This window comes from Varanus komodoensis, unplaced genomic scaffold (assembly GCF_004798865.1).
Source record: "Varanus komodoensis strain SLA01 unplaced genomic scaffold, ASM479886v1 scaffold3, whole genome shotgun sequence".
Classification (NCBI taxonomy): Eukaryota; Metazoa; Chordata; class Lepidosauria; order Squamata; family Varanidae; genus Varanus; species Varanus komodoensis.
In genome coordinates this window covers 14050445-14076583 of record NW_025335761.1, presented here as the reverse complement: position 1 = coordinate 14076583, position 26139 = coordinate 14050445, and the positions used below count along the sequence as shown (strand labels likewise).

The 26139-nt window shown below is 39.1% G+C and overlaps 1 protein-coding gene across 17 annotated transcripts in view; it reads right to left on the bottom strand.

The window, feature by feature from the left end:
* The window catches only part of GPHN (gephyrin), a 375414-nt gene that overhangs the window by 89552 nt on the left and 259723 nt on the right, over positions 1 to 26139 (bottom strand). For 13 of the 17 annotated variants that reach the window (XM_044436487.1, XM_044436472.1, XM_044436474.1 and 10 more), the window contains one exon: positions 887 to 943. The exons of the other annotated variants lie outside the window; for them this stretch is intronic. In XM_044436487.1, coding sequence (XP_044292422.1) covers positions 887 to 943 — 57 coding nt within the window. The remainder of the gene's footprint in view (positions 1 to 886; positions 944 to 26139) is intronic. 17 annotated transcript variants of the gene reach the window in all.

Genomic DNA, 26139 nt, shown 5'->3' with positions numbered 1-26139 from the left:
GGGTATTTTTGAAGAAAGAAATGAAAACTGAGAACACTACACCCCCTTAGCTTATCTTTTGCCTCTCCAATTGTTTTGCATAAGTAGCCCTCACCACTTGTGCACTAATGATTTAGCACTTCTGGGGCAACCCAAGCCAAACAGAAATACTACCTTCTAGAAGGAGGGAGGTCATCACAGTGCAAAGAAAGGAGGCTGTTTTGGGGTTTCTCCTAGGAAGCGCTAAATCTTCCTTGTGTAAGTGGTTGGTCCTGCTTGCTCCTTGCATAATACTTGCAAAAGGAAATTGGTAGAATATAAAGAATTGGCAAGGGCATAAGCGCTACTCTGGATTCTGCCCAAAGAAACAACAAATAACACTAATTCTCTTTGAAATAGAAAAAGTACAAGTTTTACTGGGATTTCAGTCAAGTACCAATTAACTATGTTAAAATACCTGCATTTTAGCAACCATAAAATTCTATCAAAAGGAATGAAAATAAAATGTCTTTACAGCTATTAATAAGTTTAACAGGAGTAGGAGATCAAGGTGTAGATATTTATGTAGCAAGAACATTATTTCCTGTGACATTGCCGTCTATCAGGGATGTGTTAATGATTCCCGAATTACAGGCACCTCAACAAAGCTATGGATCTTTTCTGAATACATAGTAACACTGAGATCGAGTTACTGCACAACTTGCCTTCAGCTAACAGCACTATGGTGGCTCTTGTGTAGCACAGAAACAAAATGTGATCCAACAGTGGTAAAAACACTGAAATAAAAACAATGAAATGGAGAGTAATGTAAAAGCCCCACCCTTTGCTTTCCCTCCCCACTCCCTCCAAAACAAAAGTGTAGGCTATAGAAGAAAACTTGCAAAATAAAAGTTAGAAACATATTTACTTTGAGGGATCCAACTCTACTAGCAACTCCTTTGCTTTCATCCGGGCGTCTAATTTGCTACAATGAGGGAAGATGGGTAAAAAGACAGAAGAATAAAGAAAAAAGTGAACTTAAAAAAATCTCTACACAATCAGTTAGCAGTGCATGCAAGACATCAATTTGACTTTCTGACACACTTCTAGGGAACAAGGACACAGATTCTTATTTCTGGATCACATTATGACTTGTTTTCTGGATTCTTCTCTTTAATGGCACTTCAGAATTGTATTGAGAGTATGCATGCTGAATTTTTAAGTTTTTTAACAGTAAATATATCATGTTATACTCTGAGAACCTGGATAAGTTTCACAAAGCTTGAAGTGCTGAAATAAAGACAGAAAATTGTCTGTGTCTTTCTGTCAGGTCAGTGATACAAAATTGTGCTATCAGCTACAGTTAAAGAGCATCAAGCATATAGTTTACAGATATGGTACTCAAATGTAATTTTAACCCTTATAACATGAACAGTGAGAACTGCCAGAATTATATGCAGCTGCCCCATGATAAAAGAGAATAGGGTATTAGCCACTGTCCTTAGTTCCCAATTAAATAATTTTGCTGCCGAGCCAGAAAATTTTAATGCCATACCAACAGCAACTAAATAGCCAAGACAAGTTTTTATTTTGCTTTCATTACCATTCCTCCTTGTTCTTTTGCTTGCTTACATCAAAATAATTCTATATTATGTAGAAGAATGAAAAAATACCGGTTCTGTAAATACTGCTCATCAAACTTTCAAATTGCTAGGAAGAAAATTTAAAACTGATAGAAAAAAGTTAAATATTACAGCATATGATCTATATTTTTATGAATTTGCTTTTGATAAAACCTACTAATTAGTAGCAAGGCTAAAGCTTTATGTGTGGCTGATGTGCCATGAGTCCAGGTGAAATACTTAGATGTATGCAGAGAATGAGAACGTTCCAACTGGAATGGGCTGGATAACAAATAAGGTAATATGAAATCAACATAGTAATTGTGACAGCTTAGTTTCAAAATCCAGGACATCTTGACAGTATAAAAGATTCCAATCAATTCAAACTAAACTTCATTTTTCCAGACTGAGTAACAGGATAGCCAGACCAGTGGTTTGCCTCATAAAAATAAGTAAGCAGACAAGGACTTTGGTCATTCAGCAGAACAATGTGCCATGGATTTCTTCTGGCTTAATACTTCTGTGCCTTAATTCCTCATTTATAAAACTGGAATATTGCACAAGTGTTTTGATTACAAATTAGCAAATGTGGACAAGTATAAGCAGAGAAGATAAAAGCAAAAATGAGAAATACATAAGTGAAAAATGTCACTGCATTATTTTATTTACAGAAAGGAATTCAGACAGTGACCTGGTTCGCACATTACAACAATTCAGAGTAGGCACTGAGTGCAGGTTGTTGTTGAATTGTGGGTTGTCATTCTATGCAAACCCTGCAGTATGGCTACCCAAGAGTTCACAACCTGACAACAAACAATTGGTCTCTTGCTGGATACTTTGTGGTTAACAATACATATGAAACCACAGTACAGGGTACGCTTGTAATGACAGTCCATGATTCAGCGACAATCCATACTGAACCCATATTCAAACCAATAACGTAGGTTGTCCTGATATGTGAACCAGTATGTTTGTTAAGTACCTAGATAAATAAATGAAACTGACAGAACCACAGAAGAATAAACATGGAAGTCAGGTAACATAATAAAACAGGTAACATAATGCAGCAGTCAGGAATAATAAACACTGGGGAATGGGAAACAAGGAAAGAGAGAAAAGATTAGATAATAAGAGCTAAGAGGGAAAACTAATAAAGGTGAAGTGGTATTTAATCACTTCATACTCATTCAGGGGAAGCAATTTTGTTTAATTTAAGGTATAATCCTATACCCACTTATTTAACAGTAAACTCCAGTGAACACAGTGGGGCTTCTCAGTGTTCCTGTGTAGTACTGCAGTCTGGCCCCTTTAAAAAAAGCAAATTAAAATAGACCAATGAAGACATCACTGGAGGTACAACACTACAGTCATTGAAACATCAGTGGTGGTATGAAGTATTGAAAGAAAGGCTGAAAATTACATTTGAAATGTAACTAATTCAGTTCTTCTTTACTACTAATGGGAAATATTAACTTATAATTACAAAAGCTAATATTCCTGCTGTATGATTAAAGTATAGCTAATAGGGGCTGTATGATTAAAGAAAAATAAAATATGCCACAAGCATTTTTTTCTCTTAATAATCTGAAAATACCATGTTGTTCTACTACTGAGTTTTTCAAAAAATATTTTAAATGTCTTGTCGCAAAAGCACAATTTTTGAACTTGATTATGAAGGCAGAAACCAGAATATGTCACAGTGTTTCCAGTACTAAAGCACAGTGGTATCTCCGGCTTGGATCCAAAGATTCCTTTTCTGCTTTCACAAGTGCATGAGGCAGGGGTATGTGGATTCTTTTCTATCTATAACCTCCTATCTCTGATTGTAGAAGACTGGGGTCCCACTGCACAGTGTTATAGGAGCCGAAGGGGTAATTTGCTAACCAGGCCACTTTCGTATTATGGACAGAATTCAATAGTTCAGAGAAGGGCTTGTTGGGAGGATTTGGAGCTCAGAAGTAAATGGCTGGGAAAGTTTCAAGCTTTGTATTTCCCTGCCTTAAAGTCTTGTTATTTCATACTGTTCCCTTCTGAGGCTACTTCTGAGAGGAAAGGGTGGGATTAGAGTTGTTTTTTAAAAAACTGCATTTAAAACTGGATGCATTAGAACAAATCAAAATGAACATTTATTCACATTACTTAGCATTTACTTCATCAATGGGAAATCTGTAGCCTATCACATGGGCTGATGGGGGTTGCAGAGCAAAAGATCTGGAGGACCACAAACTGTCTACCCCACTTCTTGATGCACAGACCACAAGAAAATCTCTTTGGCTATTATCCAATTTGTGCTATTCAGCCTCTGGACAAAGTCTTATCTTGTCAATTTATGTCGAAATGTGAGAATTCTTTCTCCTGCCAACTCTTCATTTACCTTCTACCATTCATTTTTACTATCAATTAATATGCAAAGCTTTCTTCCCTGACTACTGTATTCTTCTAACAGAGCACATCCTGTCCTTGTCTTATCAATATAGTTGTATCAATATAGTTGTCAACATTATGTTTATTTAGAGATATAAAATCTCAGAAAAAACCTTCAGAAACATTCAGAAAAAAAAGGGATTTTGCCATTTTTTTCTGAAGTCTTTTGGTTTTTTTCTGGAAAAAATGGAAAATGGAAAAACTGTGGATTATGGAACATTTTTTTCCAGAATGATTAATAAAAAACATTTTGGACAAGGTGTTTTTTATTCCCCCAAAATGTTTCTTAAGATTATGTAATAGATGTTTATGTAAGTCTAAGTGCAGTAAGATCATTAGAATTCTTGTACATTACGGACACGCAAGTCCTAGGTCCTAGACTAGAATTCTCAAATGCAACAGCAAGATACATTTCTGTCTCTAAGGGACACTGCGCTTGTCACAAGAGAAGGAGGTTTTAGTTTTGTCTTTGCTTGTTGCCTTCCTCTTGCTGATATAATCAATAGATTTGTTTCTTTCTTCTTGACTAGGCCTCAAAGGGCTGGGAGAAAGTACAAAGCAACAAAAGGGAGCTGAAAGTATACTGATATGAAAGGTCATAGTTTAAATATATCTGAATTCAGGAAATGGAACCATATTTTAATGATATTAGCTTATCTTCCTTTATGTAAATCATATTTAATTCCTAATAATATAATGCTTTCTGGCAACCCTTTTCCCCACAATAGCTTAGAATGTATTGACAATCTAGCCACTAAATTGTGTTTTTGTTTCCCTCCCCTCAGCGAAATAGTGAGATAAACATCTAGCATATGGAGGCATTTCTACACTGAAAGTTCTTAAAAAAGTGATTTGCAAATACTGTCATATGAAAATGCATTTCCAAATGCTATTTAAATGTCAAAATACAGCATTGTATCATGCAAGAAGTGTCCTGTGGGCATTAAGAAATCTTTCATGAACTGAAGCGAGTAGAACCATACTGAGGAAAATGCAAGTTGTTTTTCCTAGTGTTCTTATTCTAGATGCTCTCTTTTGACTTCTTTTATAATACTAACACAATCACTAAGAGTTTCCCAGTCAGCCTCAACATCTTCAAGTAAACAAGCACTGTAAACAACTGCATCCAAAAAGTACTTAGCGCATTCAGTAGACAAGATGACACCTAACAATCAGGGAAAAAAATGATCATGCTCTTGTACTGTTCTGAAAACCCACAGTCAATAACTGAAAATGCATACAAGCAGGACGCTTATACATTCCTAAAACCATCATACCATTTGCACAGTGGACATTTTTTGAGTAAGCTTCATCGCTACTACTTACTACTATTTGCTATCATTATTATATTATTATATTGCACTTATTTCCTGGATTTTTCCCCCTTGTGAGGAACCCAAGGTGGCTTATATAATCCTCCTCTTCATTTTTTAGAGTCAAAACATCTGTTTTGTGTTTATTGGATGCCACAACATTTTTAAAATAAAGGCTTGACTAAGTCAGCTAAATGGTGAAGGTGATAACGCTTTGTTATTCACATGTTTTGGCAAAGTCCAATGGTTATTTCTTTTTGCGTGGAGTTAACGGTATGATTAAACTTAGTAAAATAATGCTTTTCAACATTTCATGGTGCACATGTTTTTCTAAATTATTTAGTTATTGTATGGAATTGAAGAGATTTTTTTACACCATTTTGTCAGTCAAAAGGCTGATTTTAGAGCACTGGAAAAGAACTGCCCACCTCCTATAATGCAATGGATTGAGGACCTAATGATGCTTTCATTATCTGGACAGGTTGTATTGAAGTACTACCAGCAGATGGATAAATATTTGGATATGTGGTCTAGCTTTTCTGAAGTTTATACTTAACCTTTTCTGTATATAGCTGTATTACCGTGCACATATGTATACTTCTGGAGAGACATTTCATACACACTTACTGTTCATTCTTTATTTTAATTTTTCTGTAATAACACTGTATCTTTCCTCTTTATTTTATATTTGTTGATTTAGGTGAAATTCACATCAAAATTAATTTTAAAAATGGACATGTAATGGAATCCATGCTAGGAAGTATCAGTGAAACATTGTATCTTGAGTACCTATAGATGGATAGACAAATGTAAGGGAAGAAGAATCATAAACTTTGTGACAGAAAAACTCAGTTTTTACAAAAGCATCAAACAGGAGAGAACAGCCATACTGCAGCTTGTATCAGTTGTAAAGTATGTGAAGTCCTACATATGGAAGTGGCAAAATATTTGTTTTGCTGACTGACAATGTACGTAATGTGCAAACAACATGGGAGATTCTAATGGATAAGTATCCACATATCACTGCAATAGGATGTGATGTTACGGGCTAACAACATGGAAATGGACACTGTCCAAATAAGATATAAGCCTACAGATAAGAGATGGCTACAGATAAGCCAAATAACTTATAAAATATGCAGAAACTATTACAGTTTCAATATTGTAGCTGAAGACTTTGAAATTTAGCAGGAAGAAAAAAAATACAAAAAAACAAAATAGCATCACTGTTTTTTTTTCCAGAAAAACTTAGTGGATGGAGGGTTAATCTTTGTTAAAAGTTTACTTTAAAAAAATGTAAGAAGTTCTTTAAGGAACAGTAATAGTTGTGGATCTTAAAGCATCCAAAAGTATAAGGAGCATTGAAGCTGATGAGGATGGATGTCTTCTACACTGAGCTGCAGAACCCCTTATGATTGTAAAGCCAATTTCTTCAGGAATCACAATACCTGAAGATGACAGTATACTTTTGCCAGAAATTTCTTATCAAATGAAATAGTTTAAAACAACTGTTTTGGAATGTCTAAGTGTACCTCCACTAAGGAATACAGAAGTTGGCTTTTTAAAAGAAACTGGAAGAATTTTGTTGCCGTCCAATTCATGTTGTTTCAAATTTGCTGGAACCAAGCTTCAAAGGCAGAAATGTATGAGACAATAGCACTGCTACTGCATTTGAGCAGATTACAAAATAAGCAGCAAACGTAAGTCTTGATGTTGGAAAGATTGTAAATGTTGCAGAATATAAAACATACTTGGGAATTTGGTCCAGGAATGCAGTCTGAGATACTGCTAAACATCTCTCTCTTGCAACATGGTGGCAAGGTTTTTTTGCGCAAAACAAACTCTGTCTTCTCAAGTTTGCTGCTTATTTCAGATTCCTTCATCTTCTGCAGCATGTGAAAGTGGTCAGGTCTGCTCTATTAAGCTTCTATGAAGATGAAAACACACATGTAGTCCCTTTGAAGCTGCGTACCAAAGTCTGTATGTCATTCTGGAGAGGTGTTTTAGTAAGCCACAATCCCTAAACGAGGCCTGCACAGTTGAATTATGTCTAATGGAGTGTGGTCTAACGGAATATGATGAAGAACTTACTGCCAGGATGTTGCATTCTGTAATACACAGTGAAATATACCACATGATTGCATTACCAGAATGGTTAGATTTACTTTGTAAGGAAATGAATATACTGATTAATAATGTAAAGTGTATTCTAAGTGTGATAGCCAGGAAGGCAAGAAAAGTCTAAAGATTAATCTTGTCCTTGCAGAAGATAATGCAGGGTGGCACAAACATTAGTGCTATTATTTCACTTTGCTGGGCTTGCTGAATATAATTCCAAAAGTTGTTAAAAGGCAATTGGTAGTGATTACAATGTCCAATGGAATATCCTTTCAGAGCAACATCAGATATCAAGTCAAGCTGTAGAAGTAATAAAGCACCTTATATTCACAATGGCAGCAGAGAACTAGGAATCAGAAACTCTTGTTAATTTGCCATGGGAAAAGAGGCATTTATATTTAATTTCAATACCTTTTTCCAGAGTAGAAATACAATAGATGAGTACATAGAAATATATATTTTATGCTGAAAAGTTGAATTAATCATTCTTTATAATCACTGGAAAAGTGTGCATGCACAACTGCGTAATATTACATTTTTGCTAAAGGTAGTATGAATATATTGAGGCATTTCTGGCCTAGCAAAACTAGAGAGTACTGTTCCTGAGAGGTATAAGCTTTAAAAGAAAATCATTCTTCCTTCTTTTGTTTTTTAAGGGGTTACTACTGTCTTTGGAAGTTTTCTATATTCATCATGTGAAGCTGAGAGTTCAGAGAAAAGCAGAATATTAAAAGTGTGTACCAATAAAAGTTATTTGGCATTGTGTTTCTGTGCCAGTGCTTTTGAAATTGTTTGTTGCAGTCTATGTATACAGTGATATAGATTCGACATGGGAATAAAGTTTCTTGGACACTTTTGGAGTATCCCTATCCAAAGCAAAAGGAAGTATCTTCTGGAAGTTATGAAGCTTATTGACTCGTGTACTGAAACCAAAGTATGATAGTAACCACATGAATTGGGAAGAAGTGGTATAAGGCACGAAAAAAAGTCAAGGCACAATACGGAGCAAAGGTACCTGACTTCCTAGTGGTCTATGATAATACCACTAGTTTTAATAGTTTTAATTTAATTAATGGTTTTAATTGTGCAGCCAGGGTATTTCTGGATTTTAATTGTATTTTTGTACCATGTTTATTTATTTATGTGAGCCGTCCCAAGGCTATAATCAATGGGACGGCATACAAAAACTCTAAATAAATAAATAAAAATGCTAAGAAAAATAGCAGGCATTGACTAACCCAGGGGTGTCCAAACTTTTTGCAAGGAGGGCCAGATTTGCTGAGGTGAAAATGTGTGGGGGCCGACCATTCAGCTTGACATTCTTTGAACTATTAACATTAAATGCAAATGAACTATTTTATGAAAGACTAAATGAATAACTTAACTGCATTAATGTGAAGGGTGTTACTGAGATCTCGACTGCATTATATAGGCCAGGTCTGGCTCAAAAACAGTGGTTTTGATGCGCAAGATGTCACGCAGGTGAAAGTCACTTAGTCTCGTCCTCATGTGGTTCTTGTTAATGTTCATAACCAAGAATGTCTTCTCGCACAAGTATGTCGAACCAAACAAGCTCAGCATTTTCTTAGCAAATGTTCGAATCTCTTGGAACCTGTCTTTATCCAGCTGGCGGTAAAAGTTGACAAGAGGGAGCTGTTGGTGCCAACTGCGACACTCGGCGTCACACTGCAGCTCAATGAGCTCCAGCTGCAGGTGGTCTGGAGCATCATCAGGGTCCACAGAGAAAAGAGATGAAAAAAGTATGATCTCCTTTTCAATAGCTGCCGAAAAAATCCCGAAAGCGCTGTTGAAACTCCTCAGCCAGAGATGAGATGTCTGCTTCATACCTCCTTATTTGCACACTCATATTGTTCTGTGGAAAACTGGTCATTATTTCCTGCAGCAATGGGAAATGTGTGGTATTGGGCTGCATTTGTGACAGGTGCCTTTGGAAAAGTAGCAGCTTGGTCCCAGAGGCTTTGATATGTGAATACAGTTGGCTTACCACTGCATTTTGCCCCTGAAGGCTCGTGTTCAGCACGTTCAGATGCCGTGTTATGTCAACTAAAAATCCAAAATCAGCCAGCCAAACAGGATCAGATAGCTCTGGCATCGGTTGTCCCTTTTTTGCCAAGAATTGTCCGATTTCCTCCCTAAGAGAGTAGAAGCGCTGCAGTGCAGACCCCTGAGTGAGCCATCTTACCTCATTGTGATACACAACATCTCCGTATTCAGCCTGGATGTCGAGTAGAAACTGTTGAAACTGGCGGTGGCACAGGGCTTTGGAGCGAATATAATAGCCTTCATCTCCGGTTTCATAACATGATCATATTTCAGAAGTTTGGCACAGAGAACCTGTTGGTGAATAATACAGTGGAGTTTTATAGCTTTGCCTCCTTCTTCGCTGACTTTGTTACAGACTAGGGTTGATAATTCACTTCGCTCGCCAGCCATGGCAGGTGCGCCATCCGTAATCATCCCAGTGACTTTATGCCACAGTAGTTTCATGTCATCTACGGCGGAACAAACAGAAACAATTAAATCTGTTCCTCTTGTTTGGTCCTTAAGGCTCTGGAGGTCAAGTAGCTCTTCACTCACATTCATGTCATTGTCCACTCCTCTCAAAAAAATCAGTAACTGAGCGGTGTCAGATGCATCCGTGCTTTCGTCACAGGCTAACGAAAAAAAGTCAAACTCCACTCCTTTTGCCTCTGTCTCTTAATATCAGATGAAACGTCTTCAATTCTCCATACCACAGTGTTACAAGCCAGGCAAACATTGGCAAACTCTTGCTTCTTCTCAGGACAAATTTTCTCCACCATTTTCATCACGCAGAATTTAATAAATTCACCCACAGTAAAAGGTTTGCAGTGCTTGGCAATCAGCGTTGCCACCTCGTAGCTCACCTTTGTGGCATTTTCATTTGACTCACGGGCTCTTGTGAAAAAGCCCTGCTGTGCCGTTAAAGCAGCTTCCAGTTCCTTCAATTTTTTGCTGCATTCATTCCCAGTTAGCTTGTTGTAGTTAGCATGTTTCGTCTGGTAGTGCCTCTTGATATTGAATTCCTTGAAAACAGCCACAGTCTCTTGGCAAATTAGGCAGACACAGTTGTTTCGTATTTCAGTGAAAAAATACTCTAATTTCCACTTGTCCTGGAAGCGGCGGCCCTCACTGTCAACTTTCCTTTTTTTAGTTACAGTTGCCATTTTAGAAATGGGCACACAAGCCTTGTGTCACAAGGGTCACGAGGCGAGAGTTCTGACTCAGGTCTACTGCCATCTTCTGGTGAAATATAACCACCAGCCTTGAAGGAGCAGGAGGCAGCTGGGGACAGCTGCGGGAACTGCTGTGTGGTGATGGGAAAAACGCCGGCCGGCAGGCTGAGCCGGCGGGGAGAAGAGGCTGCGGGCCGCTCGAAATTTGAAAATGGGCCGCAATTGGCCCCTGGGCTGGACTTTGGACATGCCTGGACTAACCAATCTCATGGTGTAGATTGTCATGCCATTCAAGCCCAGAGCATTTCCTCCTGGGTGGCTTTCGTTTCCAGGAAAAAAACTGCTTGGCAAGCCAAGGCACAATAGGTTTTGTTTTGGCCAAACCCCAAAAAGCAAATCCATAATCAGTTGCAGGGACTGGCTAGAAGGCGACTCAGCAGGAGTGACAAACCACCTGCTGCCACCCCCAGTAACTATCCCTGCATGGATACCCAAGCAGCACACGTAGGGACCATGGGGATTTAAGCACTAATCTGACACTTCTTAGTGTGCTCCATCTGTTCAACACATTCCTGAATCTCCAGCTACTCCAGAACAGAGATATATGAACATCTCTTCCCTTTCTGGAGCAGTTCCTCCAACTGCACAAATCCCCGTCCCACCATTTACTTCTCAGCCCTTCCATTTTTCTATATTTCTGTGTTTTTAAAGAAATGTCAGGGAATCACAGAATCATAGAGTTCAGATGGCTTTCCAGTCGCAACCTGAATGCCTCTAGAGTGGGAAAGCCTACAGTCTCTCTAGGTATTTGATTCCAACCTTGTGGAATGACAATTGCAGTGACCACAAAAGTAAATGAAAAGCAGCCACAAAGAACTGAGAACTGTCAGTTTAAATCAAGAGGTTTATATTGCTGAGGGGGAGATGTTGCCACTCCTTTGGTGTATATTCTTTGCCACTTTACCAGTGCTTTTCAACTGCAAACTTGGCAATTGGTCCTTGCTAACTGTACGCAAATCAGTCTGTACAGGTTTCACCTTGTCTACCTACTTAATTTGGTTGTTTAACACCTGAGAGAGAAAAGGAGAGTGAATATACCCAACAAAATAATAGATACAGATACAGTTGTGCAATGTTCAGAGGCCAAAAATATTAAAATAAGATAAAAATATAACCTCAACTGCATTTTTGAGCCTCCAAACAGAAAAGCAAAAAAACACCAGCAAGGAATGCAACAGAATAGTGATCAGAGAAAGGAGTGGGAGACAAGATGGTTCTGCCATTGAGACTGGAGTATGTGCCAGAGCTGGCTGGAGGGCTGAGGGGGAGAACAATCCATGATCTCCCTCAGGCACCATGTGTTGATCAGCAAACCATTCAACCCACCAACCAAGGCTTATTTGAAGGGTGACTTCTTGTGATATGCAAATGAACCCTACATATAGATACGAATACCATGAAACAGAGCAGGCTATAAATGTAATTGCAATTATGAATAATATTATGACACCTTTATACTAGCTTCATTTCACAACTTCATAGAAACATTGTTATAGTTATGTGTTTCATAAAAATATAGACATGCTACAAAACATTTTACTTAAAGGCAAACTATGTAAACAGAAATTAAAAGCAGACATCTGAAGACTTAGGAAACAAAACTATCAATTGCATCCTCAATGTTCAGACTTGGAAACTTAAGAGCATCCACTGAAGAGCTGGAGGAATGGTGGTTAGAGTGCTGAACAGGGATCTAGTCAACCACTTGGCCATGAATCCCACTGGGTGACTTTGGCCCTGTCACTGACTCTCAGTCTAACCTACCTCACAGGGTTGTTGGTACTATAAGAATGAGCAGAGGAGGATTGTTTAAGCCACTTCGCATTCCTTAAGAAAGAAAGGTGAGGTAAAGCAATAAATCAATCTGTACCATCCCACACCTCCCACTCTGCATTTTCTCTAGATCATGGGTCCTCAAACTATGGCCCGGGGGCCAGATACAGCCCACCATGCTCATCTATCCGGCCCACCTCAGAGCTTTTGGACTTACTTGGAGAGAACTATCTTTGGGGGTTTCTTTAGCAATTTTTTTCAAACCCTACAGTCCCCCCCCCCCGCACAAGAGTCTGGGGGACAATTTAACGCCCCCCCCCCCGTTTAAGGATCCTCTAGATGGTCACGTTTGGTTCTCTAGCTGAGGTGTTTTGAGGGGAAAGGAAGGTTAGAATCCTGTGTGGATACCTTGCATCCTGGGTGCTCCAGTCTCCCTCCCTCCCCACACTATCCCTGCTGCCCTTGCTCCCTCTTTGAGGTCCTTTTTCTGACCTTTGAGAAGCAGCCAGCACATTTTTTCTGTACTAGCTGCAAGCTGGGGAAAGGGGATCAACATGCAAATTCCCACCTCCAAGGTTGGAGCTCTGTCTCTGCTCCTGGGAATCTGAATTATCCTATAGTGGCTACAGAATCACTCCTCCCAAGGGGAATGACCAAGAATTTAAAACATTCTTTAGAGAATGTGGCAATGAACATAGATGAATTTTCTCAATTAAAAGTGCTATGCTACCCAGTTTAGACAGAAAACAAGGTCATGGGAGGCTGCAGCTTCTGGCTTTTTGAATTTTGATTTTGAGTTCTTAACCAGTCTTCCCCTAATGTGGTATCCTCCAGATGTTTTAAACCACAACTCTAATAATATCTGTCCATTACCCATGCTAATTGGAGTTGATGTGAGTCCAAAATATTTGGAAGGTGACCATACTGAGGAAGGTTGCTCTATACTGTTAATGTTTTGTTAATGCAAGAGCAATATTTTGAATTTTCAGGGCAAAAGGGATGTCAAGGGATGTGAAATGTTCTTCAGGGAAGAAGGGTAACACATCAAACTTATATTTCTCCATTTTGCACATGGTTATATGCAGCCACTTTGTTTCTCTCTCTGATGCTTTGCTGGAAACTTGTTCTTCTTAGTCATGTGCAATTCCAACCAATCAAAGATCACTTACTCCATGATATTATCCATCTGATTTAGTTAGGTAGTGTTGTTACTGAAGGGGACAGAGCAGCAGTGATCTCAATGATGGAGCTATGAAATGATCTGCTTTTCGACACTCCAAGGGTAGTTTTATTGTCCTTCCTGGAAGCATATTCTGGCAAGAAACAGAGTGTCATTTATTTGCCCCTGGAATGTGGGGATGTACTTCTTGCCGTCCTATGCTTCAAATATAGGCAATAAAACCACAAAGTACAGAAAGTGAAGGAGCACAAATAAGCAATGCTTATTTTGCAACATGGGAATTAATTCCCTCCCCACTCCCTCAGTAAGCATCCAGATAAGCATTTGGAATATATATACTGGGAAAGGCACTGAGACTCAGCAGTGTAGATACAAATCAGGATCAATGTTCCCTCTTTTTTTCTCATGTACTGCAGTCTGATTGTCACAGCACAACCAAGTAAGGCATATCTTCCCAGTTACCAAGACAATGGGATGGGTTCCCTTTTCATTTGAAAATGCTTTCATGAAATTTCCAGTCCCCGTAAAATTAAAAAAAAAAAAAAGATGGGAGGCAGGGGAGCAAGATTTTCAAGGTACACATTGATATCTGTAGAACTCAGCCAACAAGTCTGGCTCAACTTATTCATTGACTGAAGATATGTACAGTAGATCTTGATATATTGATTGTAAGCAGTATGGAGACTCGTAACAGGCAATACACTTTCTAAAGTATAATGTTCTCAGACTGCAAAAGGCTGATAAAAGAAACAATAGCAGTGTAAACTAAGCACAGAAGGTTACAGACAGCCTGTGTGATTGCTGCAGAACAGGCTATGTCCCAAAATTAATCAAAAGTCAAGCTACAGCATTTTGCTCCAGCTTTAGCCTCAGTGCCATCTTCAAGGACAGCTCCCTCCCTGCCCAGAGAGAGAGAGAGAGAGAGAGAGAGAGAGAGAGAGAGAGAGAGAGAGAGAGAGAGAGGGGAGAAGATTTAAAAAGCACAATCAGCATTCCGCTTTTAAAATAAAAATCTAGGCTTAGTTAGATAAACCATGAGATGAGTAATGTACATCTAGATTGCATCAACTTTGAGAATATTTGCATATGCAAATTATAACCACAATTTTCTGTGTCTGTACCTGAGTGTTTAAATTAGATTTTGAACTAGCGTATGAAAATGCATCTTAAATGAGAAACTATCTTAAATACTAATGTTTCAAAAGCTTTGGTGCTGTAGCAAAAATGCAATTTTTCCCATTTTAAGGTGGTAATTTGTATTTATGGAGATCCATAAAAAGCTACTGTGTCCCCTAGATACAGCTGAATACAAGCTGCATGCAGGATTCCACATGGATTCCAAAGGTGAAATGAATGTGGTAAATACAGTTATAAAGAGGACTAACTATACATTCTGAATTCAGTTGTTTGAATTGATTGTGACAACAGTATTAACGAAGCAATTGTATTATATATGCTTGGATCTTTTCACTCATGCAAAGGTCTCTCATCAAATAGAACCTTCAGCAGGTAGAAGTAGGGGGAGGTGATTTTTACCAACCCCACTTCTTCCTGTAGCCTCCTCTAATACCACCTCCCATTAAATTCCAGATGCCCCTTCCCCCCCAAAAAATTCTGGAGCAGATTTTCAAGTGGTGCAGAAGAAACTGGCAAAAAATATTTCTTCTGGCTAACAGGAATGTCTTGTGAGTGATGTTCTGCTCACAGGAGTTGGAATCTAAGTCATAATGTTTAGACAGATCTCAAACATTCAAAACCAGTGATTAGTGGAAAATACAACCCTACACAGAGAACAAAGTATCATAGTAAGCAATATTGTTAACCTTAAGTGGTTTGTATCACAAAAGGGCAAACAATGTTCAAACCAACATTTCAGAAGCTGATCTAAATCTCCTGGTTCAAGAGCAAGTAGGGAGATGTTAAAAGGTACTTGGCAGAACTTTAAACATGTTTGCTGTTTAATATGTCGCTAAAACCATGACATTTTGTAAAAGGTGATGTAAACATGGTCTTCAAGTGCTTTAAGGTTGTTTGTGAATACTGCTCCTTCTGTAGTAGGCAAGATGAAAATAATGGATTCAAAATGCAACTAAAGAGATTTAAATTATATGAAAACAGTCTAACTGTAAAGATTATGAGGCAAGAATAATCTGATGTACTGCAGAATCTTTATTTGAAGTCTTTAATAGCAGTTGTACCAACATTTGGTTGAATTAGAAGAAAGTAATTTTAATGCATGAAAGAGAAATAGCCAGAGAATCTTTAAACAGGAATGGCAAGACAAAAAGCATCAATGCATGGGGAAAGAAGGAAGGAGGTTGTTTCTGTCTCTCAGATGTGCTGATTAGCAGTACATCAGGGAGCAAAGTCCACTGACTGATGTGAGATGGAACTTTCCTAAGGGCTGTTACAGTGCTCATTAATATGCTGATAGGTATGTCAGAGTCACTGATGGAAGAGCTCCATCTCTCACCAGCCAATGGGCTTTGCTCTCCTTTGCATAAATTAACACATACAGGAGGTGGAGACAGAAAGGAAGGGGTGGGGAGAGAAAATGTCCTCTTTCTTGCCCATGCACTCTTGCTGCTTTTCTGACTGCTTGAACCTGCTTGAAAAGGAAGAAAGGGGAAGAGTGTGTATGCTTTGGAGTTTAGGGGCTGGCAAGCAAAGCTTTGAGGGTTTGGGCACTGCTCTGATAATTTTGATTTTTATTCAAGCAGAAGACACATCAATAATTTAAGCTATGCCAATGATACCATATTACTGGTAGAAAGCAGCAATGAAGTGAAAACACTCTGGATGAAAGTGAAAGAAGAAAGTAGAAACACTAAGAAAACGAAAATCATGACTATAGAAGAATTAATAAATGTTACCAAGAGTTTAAAGAACTTCAACAATGAAGAAATTGTGAAAGATTTTACATACCTCAGCTGAATCATCAATTCAAACAGTGACTACAGCCTAGAAATTTGAAGAAGATTGAGTCTTGGAAGGGCAGCAATGGAGGAACTAGAAAAGTTCAGGTGTAAGGAGTTCTCTGGAGACTAAGGCCACGATCATCCACACTACTGTATTCCCAATCACTATGAATGGATGCAAAAGCTCAACAGTGAAGAAAGAGTTTTGTGAATACCCTGGACTGACAGAAAGATGAACAGCTGGGTCCTAAATTGATCCAAGCCAGAACTTGAAGTAAAAATGATGAAATTGAAGCTGTCATACTTTGGGCACATCACGAGAAGGCAGTGAGGTGGAGAAAACAATCATGCTAGGGAAATTTGATGGCAGAAAAAGAAAAGAAAGACCAAATATAGGGTGGATTGACTCCATAAAGGAAGCTACAGCCTTGGATTTACAAGAGCTGAGCAGGGTTGTCAAGGACTGAACATTTGGGATGGTGCCATGAGTTGGAGACAACTTAATAGTACATAACAACAATGAGATTCAAAGCCTGAATTGGAGAAACTCTTTTGACATCTCTTTTACACCTATTATTTATCAAAGGAATCCACAACTCAGCAAAACAGTTATTGCTATGGAAAAGCATCTCTGCCATCAGCCAGACCCTGAATCAACTTTCTGCCTCTTGACCCTTGAGGGAGGATCCTAAACTCTAGACGTATACAATCAGTTGCCAGGAGCCAGAAGAACCTACTAACCCACAGAAAACCTCTTTTCAGAGCTCCATGGAAGGCATTCCTTCACTTTGGGACATCTTTCTGGAACACATAGACACAGCCAATTTGTCAGTTCTTCAGGGGGTGGAGCCACTCTGCCCTCCAAGACCAGACTCATAGAGCAGAGGAAAATCCCTTGACCTTCTAACTAGAGGGAGAAGAAACAAGTCTACCTTAATGGTGCACAAACATGAACATTTTTAACCGATAACAAGTAAAACAATGAAAGGAGTACATACTGAGTGGTGAAAAGAGCCACCCAGGAATTTCTGCCTAACTCCCACATGTATAGTAGTGAAAGAAGCATCTGCCCAAACGCTTTCTCCTTAACAGAGTCATATCCTGGGCTCCTAGTAGGACAAGCACTATGTCCTCTGTAGAACTTTGAAAACAGAAATTCACAATAAGGAATACTTTATTTTCTCATGACTTCCATGGACATTCCTTTACTATGGGATGTAAAAGAACAGTAGAACAACAGGACAGGTTTCAGGACCAGCACTTTTGACAAAACTTTGTATCCAAATACAGCATCCATCTGGGAATACAGAGGGGAAAAAGGATAAAAGTTGCCCCATGATATTGAGTCCAGTTGTGTCCCACTCTAGGGGGCAGTGCTCATATCCGTTTCTTAGCCATGGGAGCCAGCATTGTCTGCAGACAGTCTCCATGGTCTGCTACGTTGGCAGGAGCTTGGACAAAGCAACATGAGCTCACCCCATCACGCGGATTCGAACTGCCAACTTTCGATTGACAAGCTCAGCAGTTCAGTGGTTTAAACCACTGTGCTAGCTGTGTCCCTATCCACAAAGAAGGTAGTGCCAAATCTGTAATGCTTAGCAAATATGTGTGTAGATCCCCATGTCATTGCCTTACATATATGCAGGATGGAAACAACTCCTTTAAAGGCAGTAGACAATGATGCCCCCTCAAGGAATAAGCAGGGATCCCGCTCCCCAGCAGATCGTTGCCAAGTCTGACATGCTAGCACTATGCACTGTTTCACCCATCTAGAATGGAATGCTTTGTCACCTTGGCCCCACAAGGTTTTACAGTGAAAGGAAATAACCAAGAGTTCCAAAACATGTGAACAGCAAGATTATTCCAATAGGATATCAAAATACTTAGGTCATCTAATTTATGTGAACTCTGTTCCTTCAGATGGACAGGGTTAGGGAATAATGATAAAAGGGACCTTTCCTGGGAACTAAGGTGAGTGGAATTAATGTTAGGAATGAATGGAGGCTTAGTATAAAATATTTATTTATTTAGAAGGCTTCTATGCCACCCCATTCGCCAAAGCCTCGGGGCGGCTCACAATAATAAACAAACACAGTATAAAACAATATAATTTGAGTAGACCTGGCCCGAAAAATAAAATAAATAAATAAAATAAACAATTAAAATAACATTTGAATAAAAATATTGACTTAACATCATAATATATATATAATGGTAGATCATCTGAGAGGACTCCTAGTTCCAAAACTATCCTTGAGTTATCCTTAACCCTACTGCTTCCTTTCCTTGGGATCCCCAGCCTCCTCCTGCCTCCCATCCTCCCTGATACCTGGCTCCTCTCTGTAGGAGTCCTGTCAGTCCCTGCAGCACCTCTAAAACCCTGCTCCCACAGCCCTGATCCTCTCCCCACACTTGTTCAGTGCAGACACGTTTAAAGTCTTCCAGACGAAGCTCGCTAGAGCATCTCCAAAGGACAGCGTTCCTTCTGGCACCACAACCCAAGCCAGTCGTTCACCTTGGCGGCCCTCCTGTCCCAAATCCCCAGACTGGTAATATTGCTGAGAAGGCCACCTGGGCCTTTAGCTCCCTGAGTTTCCTCCTTGAAGCCCCTGGTGATCCTGACCACACCTGCCTGGCTACGTCGTTTGTGCCCACATGGATCACCAGAAGCAGCTGGTGACCACCGGCGTGAACAAGACGCTCCACTCTGTCCTTCACATGCAGGATGCGTGTGCCTGGCAGGCAGCAAACCTCCCTCGTCTCAAGGTTGGGGCGGCACATGAATTCCTTCACAGAGAGTAGCTTTTCTCCTTTGCTACTATGAAACAGACTAATTTTCCCCCAAAGAAAGTTTAGCCTTTTAACTACTGTCCTTCTCCCCATGTCCTGAAATGGGCTTGTTGATTTCTTATGCATATTCCTCTTCCTTGCTTTCTGTCAGAGCAGGAGGAAGAGGAAGTATGGCTAGCTGAATCTAATGAGATGGCTGCAGAAAGGGAGCCCCCAAAAATCTGAGAGAAAGAGGATACAGTTCTAGATCTATTGTGCTATATGTGTCTGTGGGAAGAATTCCTGCTACATCTGCAGTGTTCTTTCTTCCTGTCCTTCTTCATGAAAAAATAGAGGAACTAAAGAACCGTCCTCCCTGGGAGTATTTTCCACACAACCTGGTTAGCATGGCTAGAGGATGCTAGAGAGCTTTAGGAAACAACAAATTTACTGTCTCTTTGGTCCACAGGGAGGTGCCATCCTTAACTGAAACTGTCAGCTCTGGCTTAATATTTTCTAGTATAAAATACTTGTTTCTCAACCTTAAAAATCTAATGACTCTTTTGTGGAATGAATTCTTATGGAATAAAATCCCACTTTTTAGATACAGTATTCTTAGCCAGATCACTGAAAATCACTGGTCACAGGTTTTTGAAAAGCAATATTCTGGAACTTACGTTTCATTAACAGTTGTTGCTTCCCCCATTAGATACACTAGACAACAACTATTTCACTTCAACTATTTCTAGACCACTAGATTTGCTGAGTGAAGATGCAAGTGCAGCTAATTTCGACCAGTGCATGTAGGTTCTTAGAGGAAGTCAGTCTGACTTGATGGAATTGAGAGATAATCTACAAGGAAAGGGAGGGGGCAGGGGGAGAAAAGGGTACAGACATATACATTCAGCTACTGATTTCAATTCTTTCTAGTTACACACATTCTCTTGATATAGGGCTGGTAAGTGCTCAAACCTCTCCCCTCCAGCTCTGCTGTCCAGAGAATCTGGGTTAGCTGTGACTCTCCTTGTTACAGAAGGGGTTATGGAACTGTAGAAGGCAGACTAGAACTATTCTATGAGATAAATCTATGTTTAAATTCTGTACTGTGCTAGGTTATAAATTCCAAGTTTAAAGCTTAATTTCACTCCTTTTCTGAATAATAGGTTCAACTGCAAGTTCAATTCCATCACACCCTTTTTATTCTCTTCCTCATTTTTAAAGATACATTAATGGTATTGCAAAGAGGAACTAAGGCAAGCAATTTCTAATTTGCAGCTCAGATATGTAGGTGAGTTTCCATCTTTCCACTTAATTCTCTTTGCAGGTGTTATAATTTGGCACTGACATTTCAAAGCAGCTCTTCTAAGTAGAGATCCATGTGTCTACTGCCTTCACTCTTTAATTGGTTTCACTCATTGAAGGATGTAATTCTGTCATTTCTTGTTTAATTGCATCTAAAGCATTAGACAACCAATCAAACAAGGAAGCAGCTATGCCCTTCTTCAAAAATTAAGAGATTTTTGCCACTGCCAAAAGAGTAATTACATTTCATTTCATTTATTTCTTTTCTATGCCACCCAATAGCTTAAGTTCTCTGGGCAGTTTACAAAGCTTGAACTAGCCTTTGCCACATATTGTTTAAAATGATAAATATCTTAAGATAGCTATCAGAAATTTATATCCTATTGTTTTAATATAAAACACAATGCAATGCCAAATAATGCATATAATCTATACCTGGGCAGGCTCATATGGGAGAATAGTCTTTCAGATCCCCTGGACCTGAGCTGTGTAGGTATTAAAAGTTAGCACCAGCACTACTGTGGCTAGAAACAGACTGGGTGCCAGTGAAGTTTCTTTCAACATTCTGCTCCCTGTAACCAGTCTCAGTCAGCATTCTGGCAGCAGTTCTCTGCACCAGATGAAGTTTCCAAACACTCTTCAGAGGCAGCCCCACATAGAGTGAATTACAGCAATCCAAGTGGGATATAACTGAGGAACATGTCACTGTGGTTAGATTAGACAGCTCAAGAAATGGGCACAGCTGCTGCACTAGTTTTAACTCTGAAAATACTTCCAGCCACCACCAAGACCTGGGCAGCCAGACTCAGGGCTGAATCCAGAAGAATATCCAAGCTACAAACCCCAGGTGGTGTGATCCCATCCAGCATAGGCTGAATCCCTACTCCTTGGTCTGCCTTCCAAGTGACCAGGGGCACCTCTGTCTAGCCCACTACTGCCAAGAGATACTGACTTAGGACTGACACAACCTCTTTGCAGTGAGATAGAAAAGGGAATAGTGTTGGGTGTCATCAGCATACTTTTGACATTGAACTCCAAAACTCCAGACAAGCTTTCTCAAGAGTTTCATGTAAGCAGGACTCTGTATCTGTTGGCTTGGTTACCACATGTTCAGTTAACCGCACCTGACCTTGGCCTGAAAGAGAAGTAATAAAGTGCTGTAAAGGGCCAAAGGAAGTCTTAGAGTGCTGAGGTAAGAATGAATGAAGTTGGGAAAAAGAAATGTATATAGTTTATATGAGTTTTTTTGTGGCTTGCTGCCTGTTATTGTCACCCTTGGGTACTCACTTGCTATTGTATAGTGTTTGCTATTATTCACAGTTTCAGGGATCTGCTGGGGGGCTTGGAACCAATCCATGCGGATACAGGGGTCCTGCTGTGTATATTAAATGAAAGACAGAACAGAACCCTAAGGAACTCCACAGGTCACTGACCACAGAGTTGAACAGAAGTTTTCCAGGACCACCTTCTGGGTTCACCCGCAGGAAAGAATGGAGTCACAGTAAGACAATTTCTCCAGTTCCCGTTCTGATAAGGTGGTCAGTGGCATCAAAAGCTGCTGAGAAGTCCAGCAGAACCAAGAGGGACACACTGCCCCTGTCTAGTTTCTGGAGCAGATCATCCAGCAAGGTGACCAAGGCTGTTTCTGTCCCATAACCAGGTCTGATGCCAGACTGAAATGGATTTAGAAATTCCATCTCACCCATCCCTGGAGTTGGATGGTTACCACATGCCTTGCTGAGAAATGGAATAATGGAGAATGGCTGATAATTATCCAACAAAATAGAATACAGGAAGGGCTTCTTTTTTCAAAGCAAAGGTCTCACTACTGTCACCTTCACATGAGTTGGGACCCTACCTTGACTAAGAGAGGCATTAGCCAAACTGTATACCTACTTAGCCAGTCCTCCTCTAGCTGCTTATTATAAGCAGGAAGGGCAGGGATGCAGAATGCATGCTGTGACTCTCATCTCTCCAATGAACCCACACACATTTTCAGTTATTCCTTTCATAACACATTTATAATTAGATAACTAATTCATATCAGTGTCTTACTAGAGGTACAGGAACAATGCTTTCTCAGTATAAATATCTCTATATATTTATGGCATTTCTATACTGCACAGTAGCTGAAGCTCTCTGGGCAGTTCACAAAACTGAACTTGAAGGACCATATTCTGTATAATAAATACATAACATGACCAACTTGAAAAATATGGTACCACTTTGTATTATGTACATCAAACCTTTCCTTAAGACATTGAAATATATGAACAACAGCTTATCTAAAAGATCTTTAAATGTTGGCAGACTGTGTTCCTGTCACTTAGACATACCACCAACAATGTCTATTTCATTAATTTCTTTATGGCAAACCCAACATGCATAATGTGATATTTCAGGTGCTAGCTGGATCTATACCGTTTCCAAACCTGTCATAATTTTTAACACATGGTTTCATCAACAGTCTCTCTACATCTACTGTCCTGTGACACCATACTACCTGTCCTAAACGTGGATATATGCCAATTTGCTTGTACATTTCACTGTCTCTTTATTAATCCAATCCCAAATATTTACTAATCTACTAGCACTGTAATAATTTGAAAGAGCGGGGCAAAGCCCACATGTGTGATGCACAGAGAATTCACAACGAAGAATTCAAAGTAGTTCAAGCAATGCTAGGGAAACTTTTTTGTTCCCATCACAGCATGCTAAGTAGGAAGGTTCAAGATTTCCTGAAGAGAGTGCCACAACAGAGGTGGAGACTGAGCTGGAGGAAAGGGCAGGAAAGTTGGTGTGCCGGGTTCTACAGGTTGGGGAGCCTCATAGGACAGACCTATTTCTGAAAGTTTACTGTACAACAGGGTGTCATATATAACTAGACATGATATATTTTGTCATTTCCCAGATATATATGACACTAGGATGTATTTATATCATATACTTTGATATCTTAATCATTAAGAATTTACAATTGCTATCAAAAGTTGGAACATGTATGTGGCTAACAGACATGCAATTAAATAATATATGCAGGCACACTGGCAGCCCATTTGTATGATTGTTCAAAACTCTCCTGGTCTTTTTAACAACTTGATGTGCTACATGCACATTTCCTTTGTGTCACTGTGTGTTACTGCTTGCTCAAATATTCAGTCAGTTATACATATGCACATGCACTATGCCATGACTCAAATCTGAAAATTATCAATATGTGTGCCAAAAAGCTGAGCTGTGTTTATTATAAAGGTGTGATATGCCACCACATTAACTGTCACGAAGATGAGCTGAGAATTTTAGTGTACATAGAATTCTGCTGGCTCTCCTGTTAAGGCATGTTACATTTGTCCATCTTGTCCTTGTCTGTACTGGCTGTCAATATGTGCCTGGGCCCAGTGAAAGTTGTTATTATCTTAAACCAGGGTGCACAACGCACGCATGGCTCATGGACTACATGCAGCCTCCCACAGTGCTTGCTATGGCCCACCATGACCTCCTCCAAATTTGCACTTTTTCTTGCTTTTCCTGTGGGATTTTTTTTTTTTTTTGACACATAATGCTGCTTTCACTACTGATAATTCCCAAGATATTCCTTGCCATTCTAAGAAGGCATGCCATGTTGTGTCCTTTCTTTACTGCTGATGGATGCCCGTCCCCACTGCTGGAAAGAGCAGCTGTTTCCTGCTGTTCCTTCCAGCAGGATGCTTAACATGCCATTCTCAGAAAGCTGACCCTTTGAATGTTAGAGATCAGAATATTTGATAGGAGACACTCTGTCCATCAATGTCAGAAGACTCTGTGAGTGCTGACAGTGCTGTTGCAGCTATGAAGAGAAGAGCAAACAGGGCCAAGATAAGTGGCTATTTTACAGTTAATTAAAGCAGAATTAAGCATATGGTTGTAAATGTAATAGAGGAGAAATAAACTTTATTTAAAAATAAAGAGAAAATAAAATAAAAATAAAGGTAAATAAAATGTAAAATAAACCTATGAAATATGTAATAATTTAATATTTTTAAGACTAGAATCAATCTTAGTGAAATTAATGTACAGTGTATAAATATATCTATTTTTTCTGAACATGTCCATTTTCAGGGGGTATGGCCCCTGATAACTGACCCATCAGCCAAGGTGGATTCAGCCCCCCAAAACTTTGTACTTTCCTTAAATCATTAAATGTCCAGAATGCCTACAAAAATCGCTCTCTCCATTTCTTGAGAATTCCTGGGAGGCCATACATCAGATACCTCTTGTTGAAAGATCTACCTGAGTCCTCATAAAGATTTTATATAATTCAACTCTGAAAAAATACACTAATAACTAATTTAACTACAGTGTTTCAATAAGCATGGGTCAATAGAGGCCTTCCAGAATAGCTGACAGAACCCTCAAGGTTCTGCTTGTGGGTTCTGGATTGGCAGCTGGTTGGCTGCTGTGTGAACAGAATGCTGGACTAGATGGATGCTTGTTCTAATCCAGTTCTTAAGTTAGATTTTATATGTACTTACTGTCCTACTCCAATCATTTTTATCTCCATATTTATGCTCTGCACTGCTCAGGTGTTGTCATATTCTTTTATCGTTCCTCTTTTCCTTATGGCAGGATACACCGTTCCTTCTCTACTGTCTGCCATTTTTATAATCATGCTTATTATCCCTTAATACATTTCAATATTTAGTTTGTCAATAGTCTTTTGCTAATTGATATATCTCCCTTTTATTATTTTCTATTTATTTGGGATATTCTATAGATATGAACCAATACCTTAAGGGTTAAAACAGTAAAGGACATGACCAGAAAGGTAAAATGGTTTGGCCAAGCCAATTTAGGGCATATAAGGGATGCTGTAGAGTCTTTTTTTGCCTGAAGATAATAACTTGCTAGGATCAAAACATGGAAACAATGTACTTATTTTTAACAGATTGCTTCTCATTAACCTCACTAATTCTGTCCAGAGGTCACACTATGTAATGTAAAGGGAGAAGAAGACAAGACAATGTGATTAACAAAGAACTCACTTTTTTAAACAACTGAAATGTTTTGACCTAGTTACTGATTATCATTCTCAAACTTTGCAACTCATTCTTTACCTAAAGTTAGAATAGCAACAAGATGAGAAATTTAATCTTCTGCAAATTAAATTCCCCATCATGCTCTCTGAAATGAGAATTAGATACAGCCTTTGGCTAGATAAGTAAGCTATAGTGCAAATATTTAACAGTAAAGAAAGAGGCTTAGTCATAATGAGCATTATTCTCTTTTTTTCTGCCTCACTGAAGTATGAATATATTGGTTTAAAACTGGTGTAGCAGAATGGAAATCCAGAAGCTTTATTAGAAACTCTTAGCCCTTTACAGCAGTTATTAAGAAAGCATCCTAGAAAATCTTTCATGTCTTCAGCTATCATTGATATCATATATACACATAAGCACATGCACACACAGTTGTGATTTCATTTAAATTGCTTTTATTAAGAACTTGATT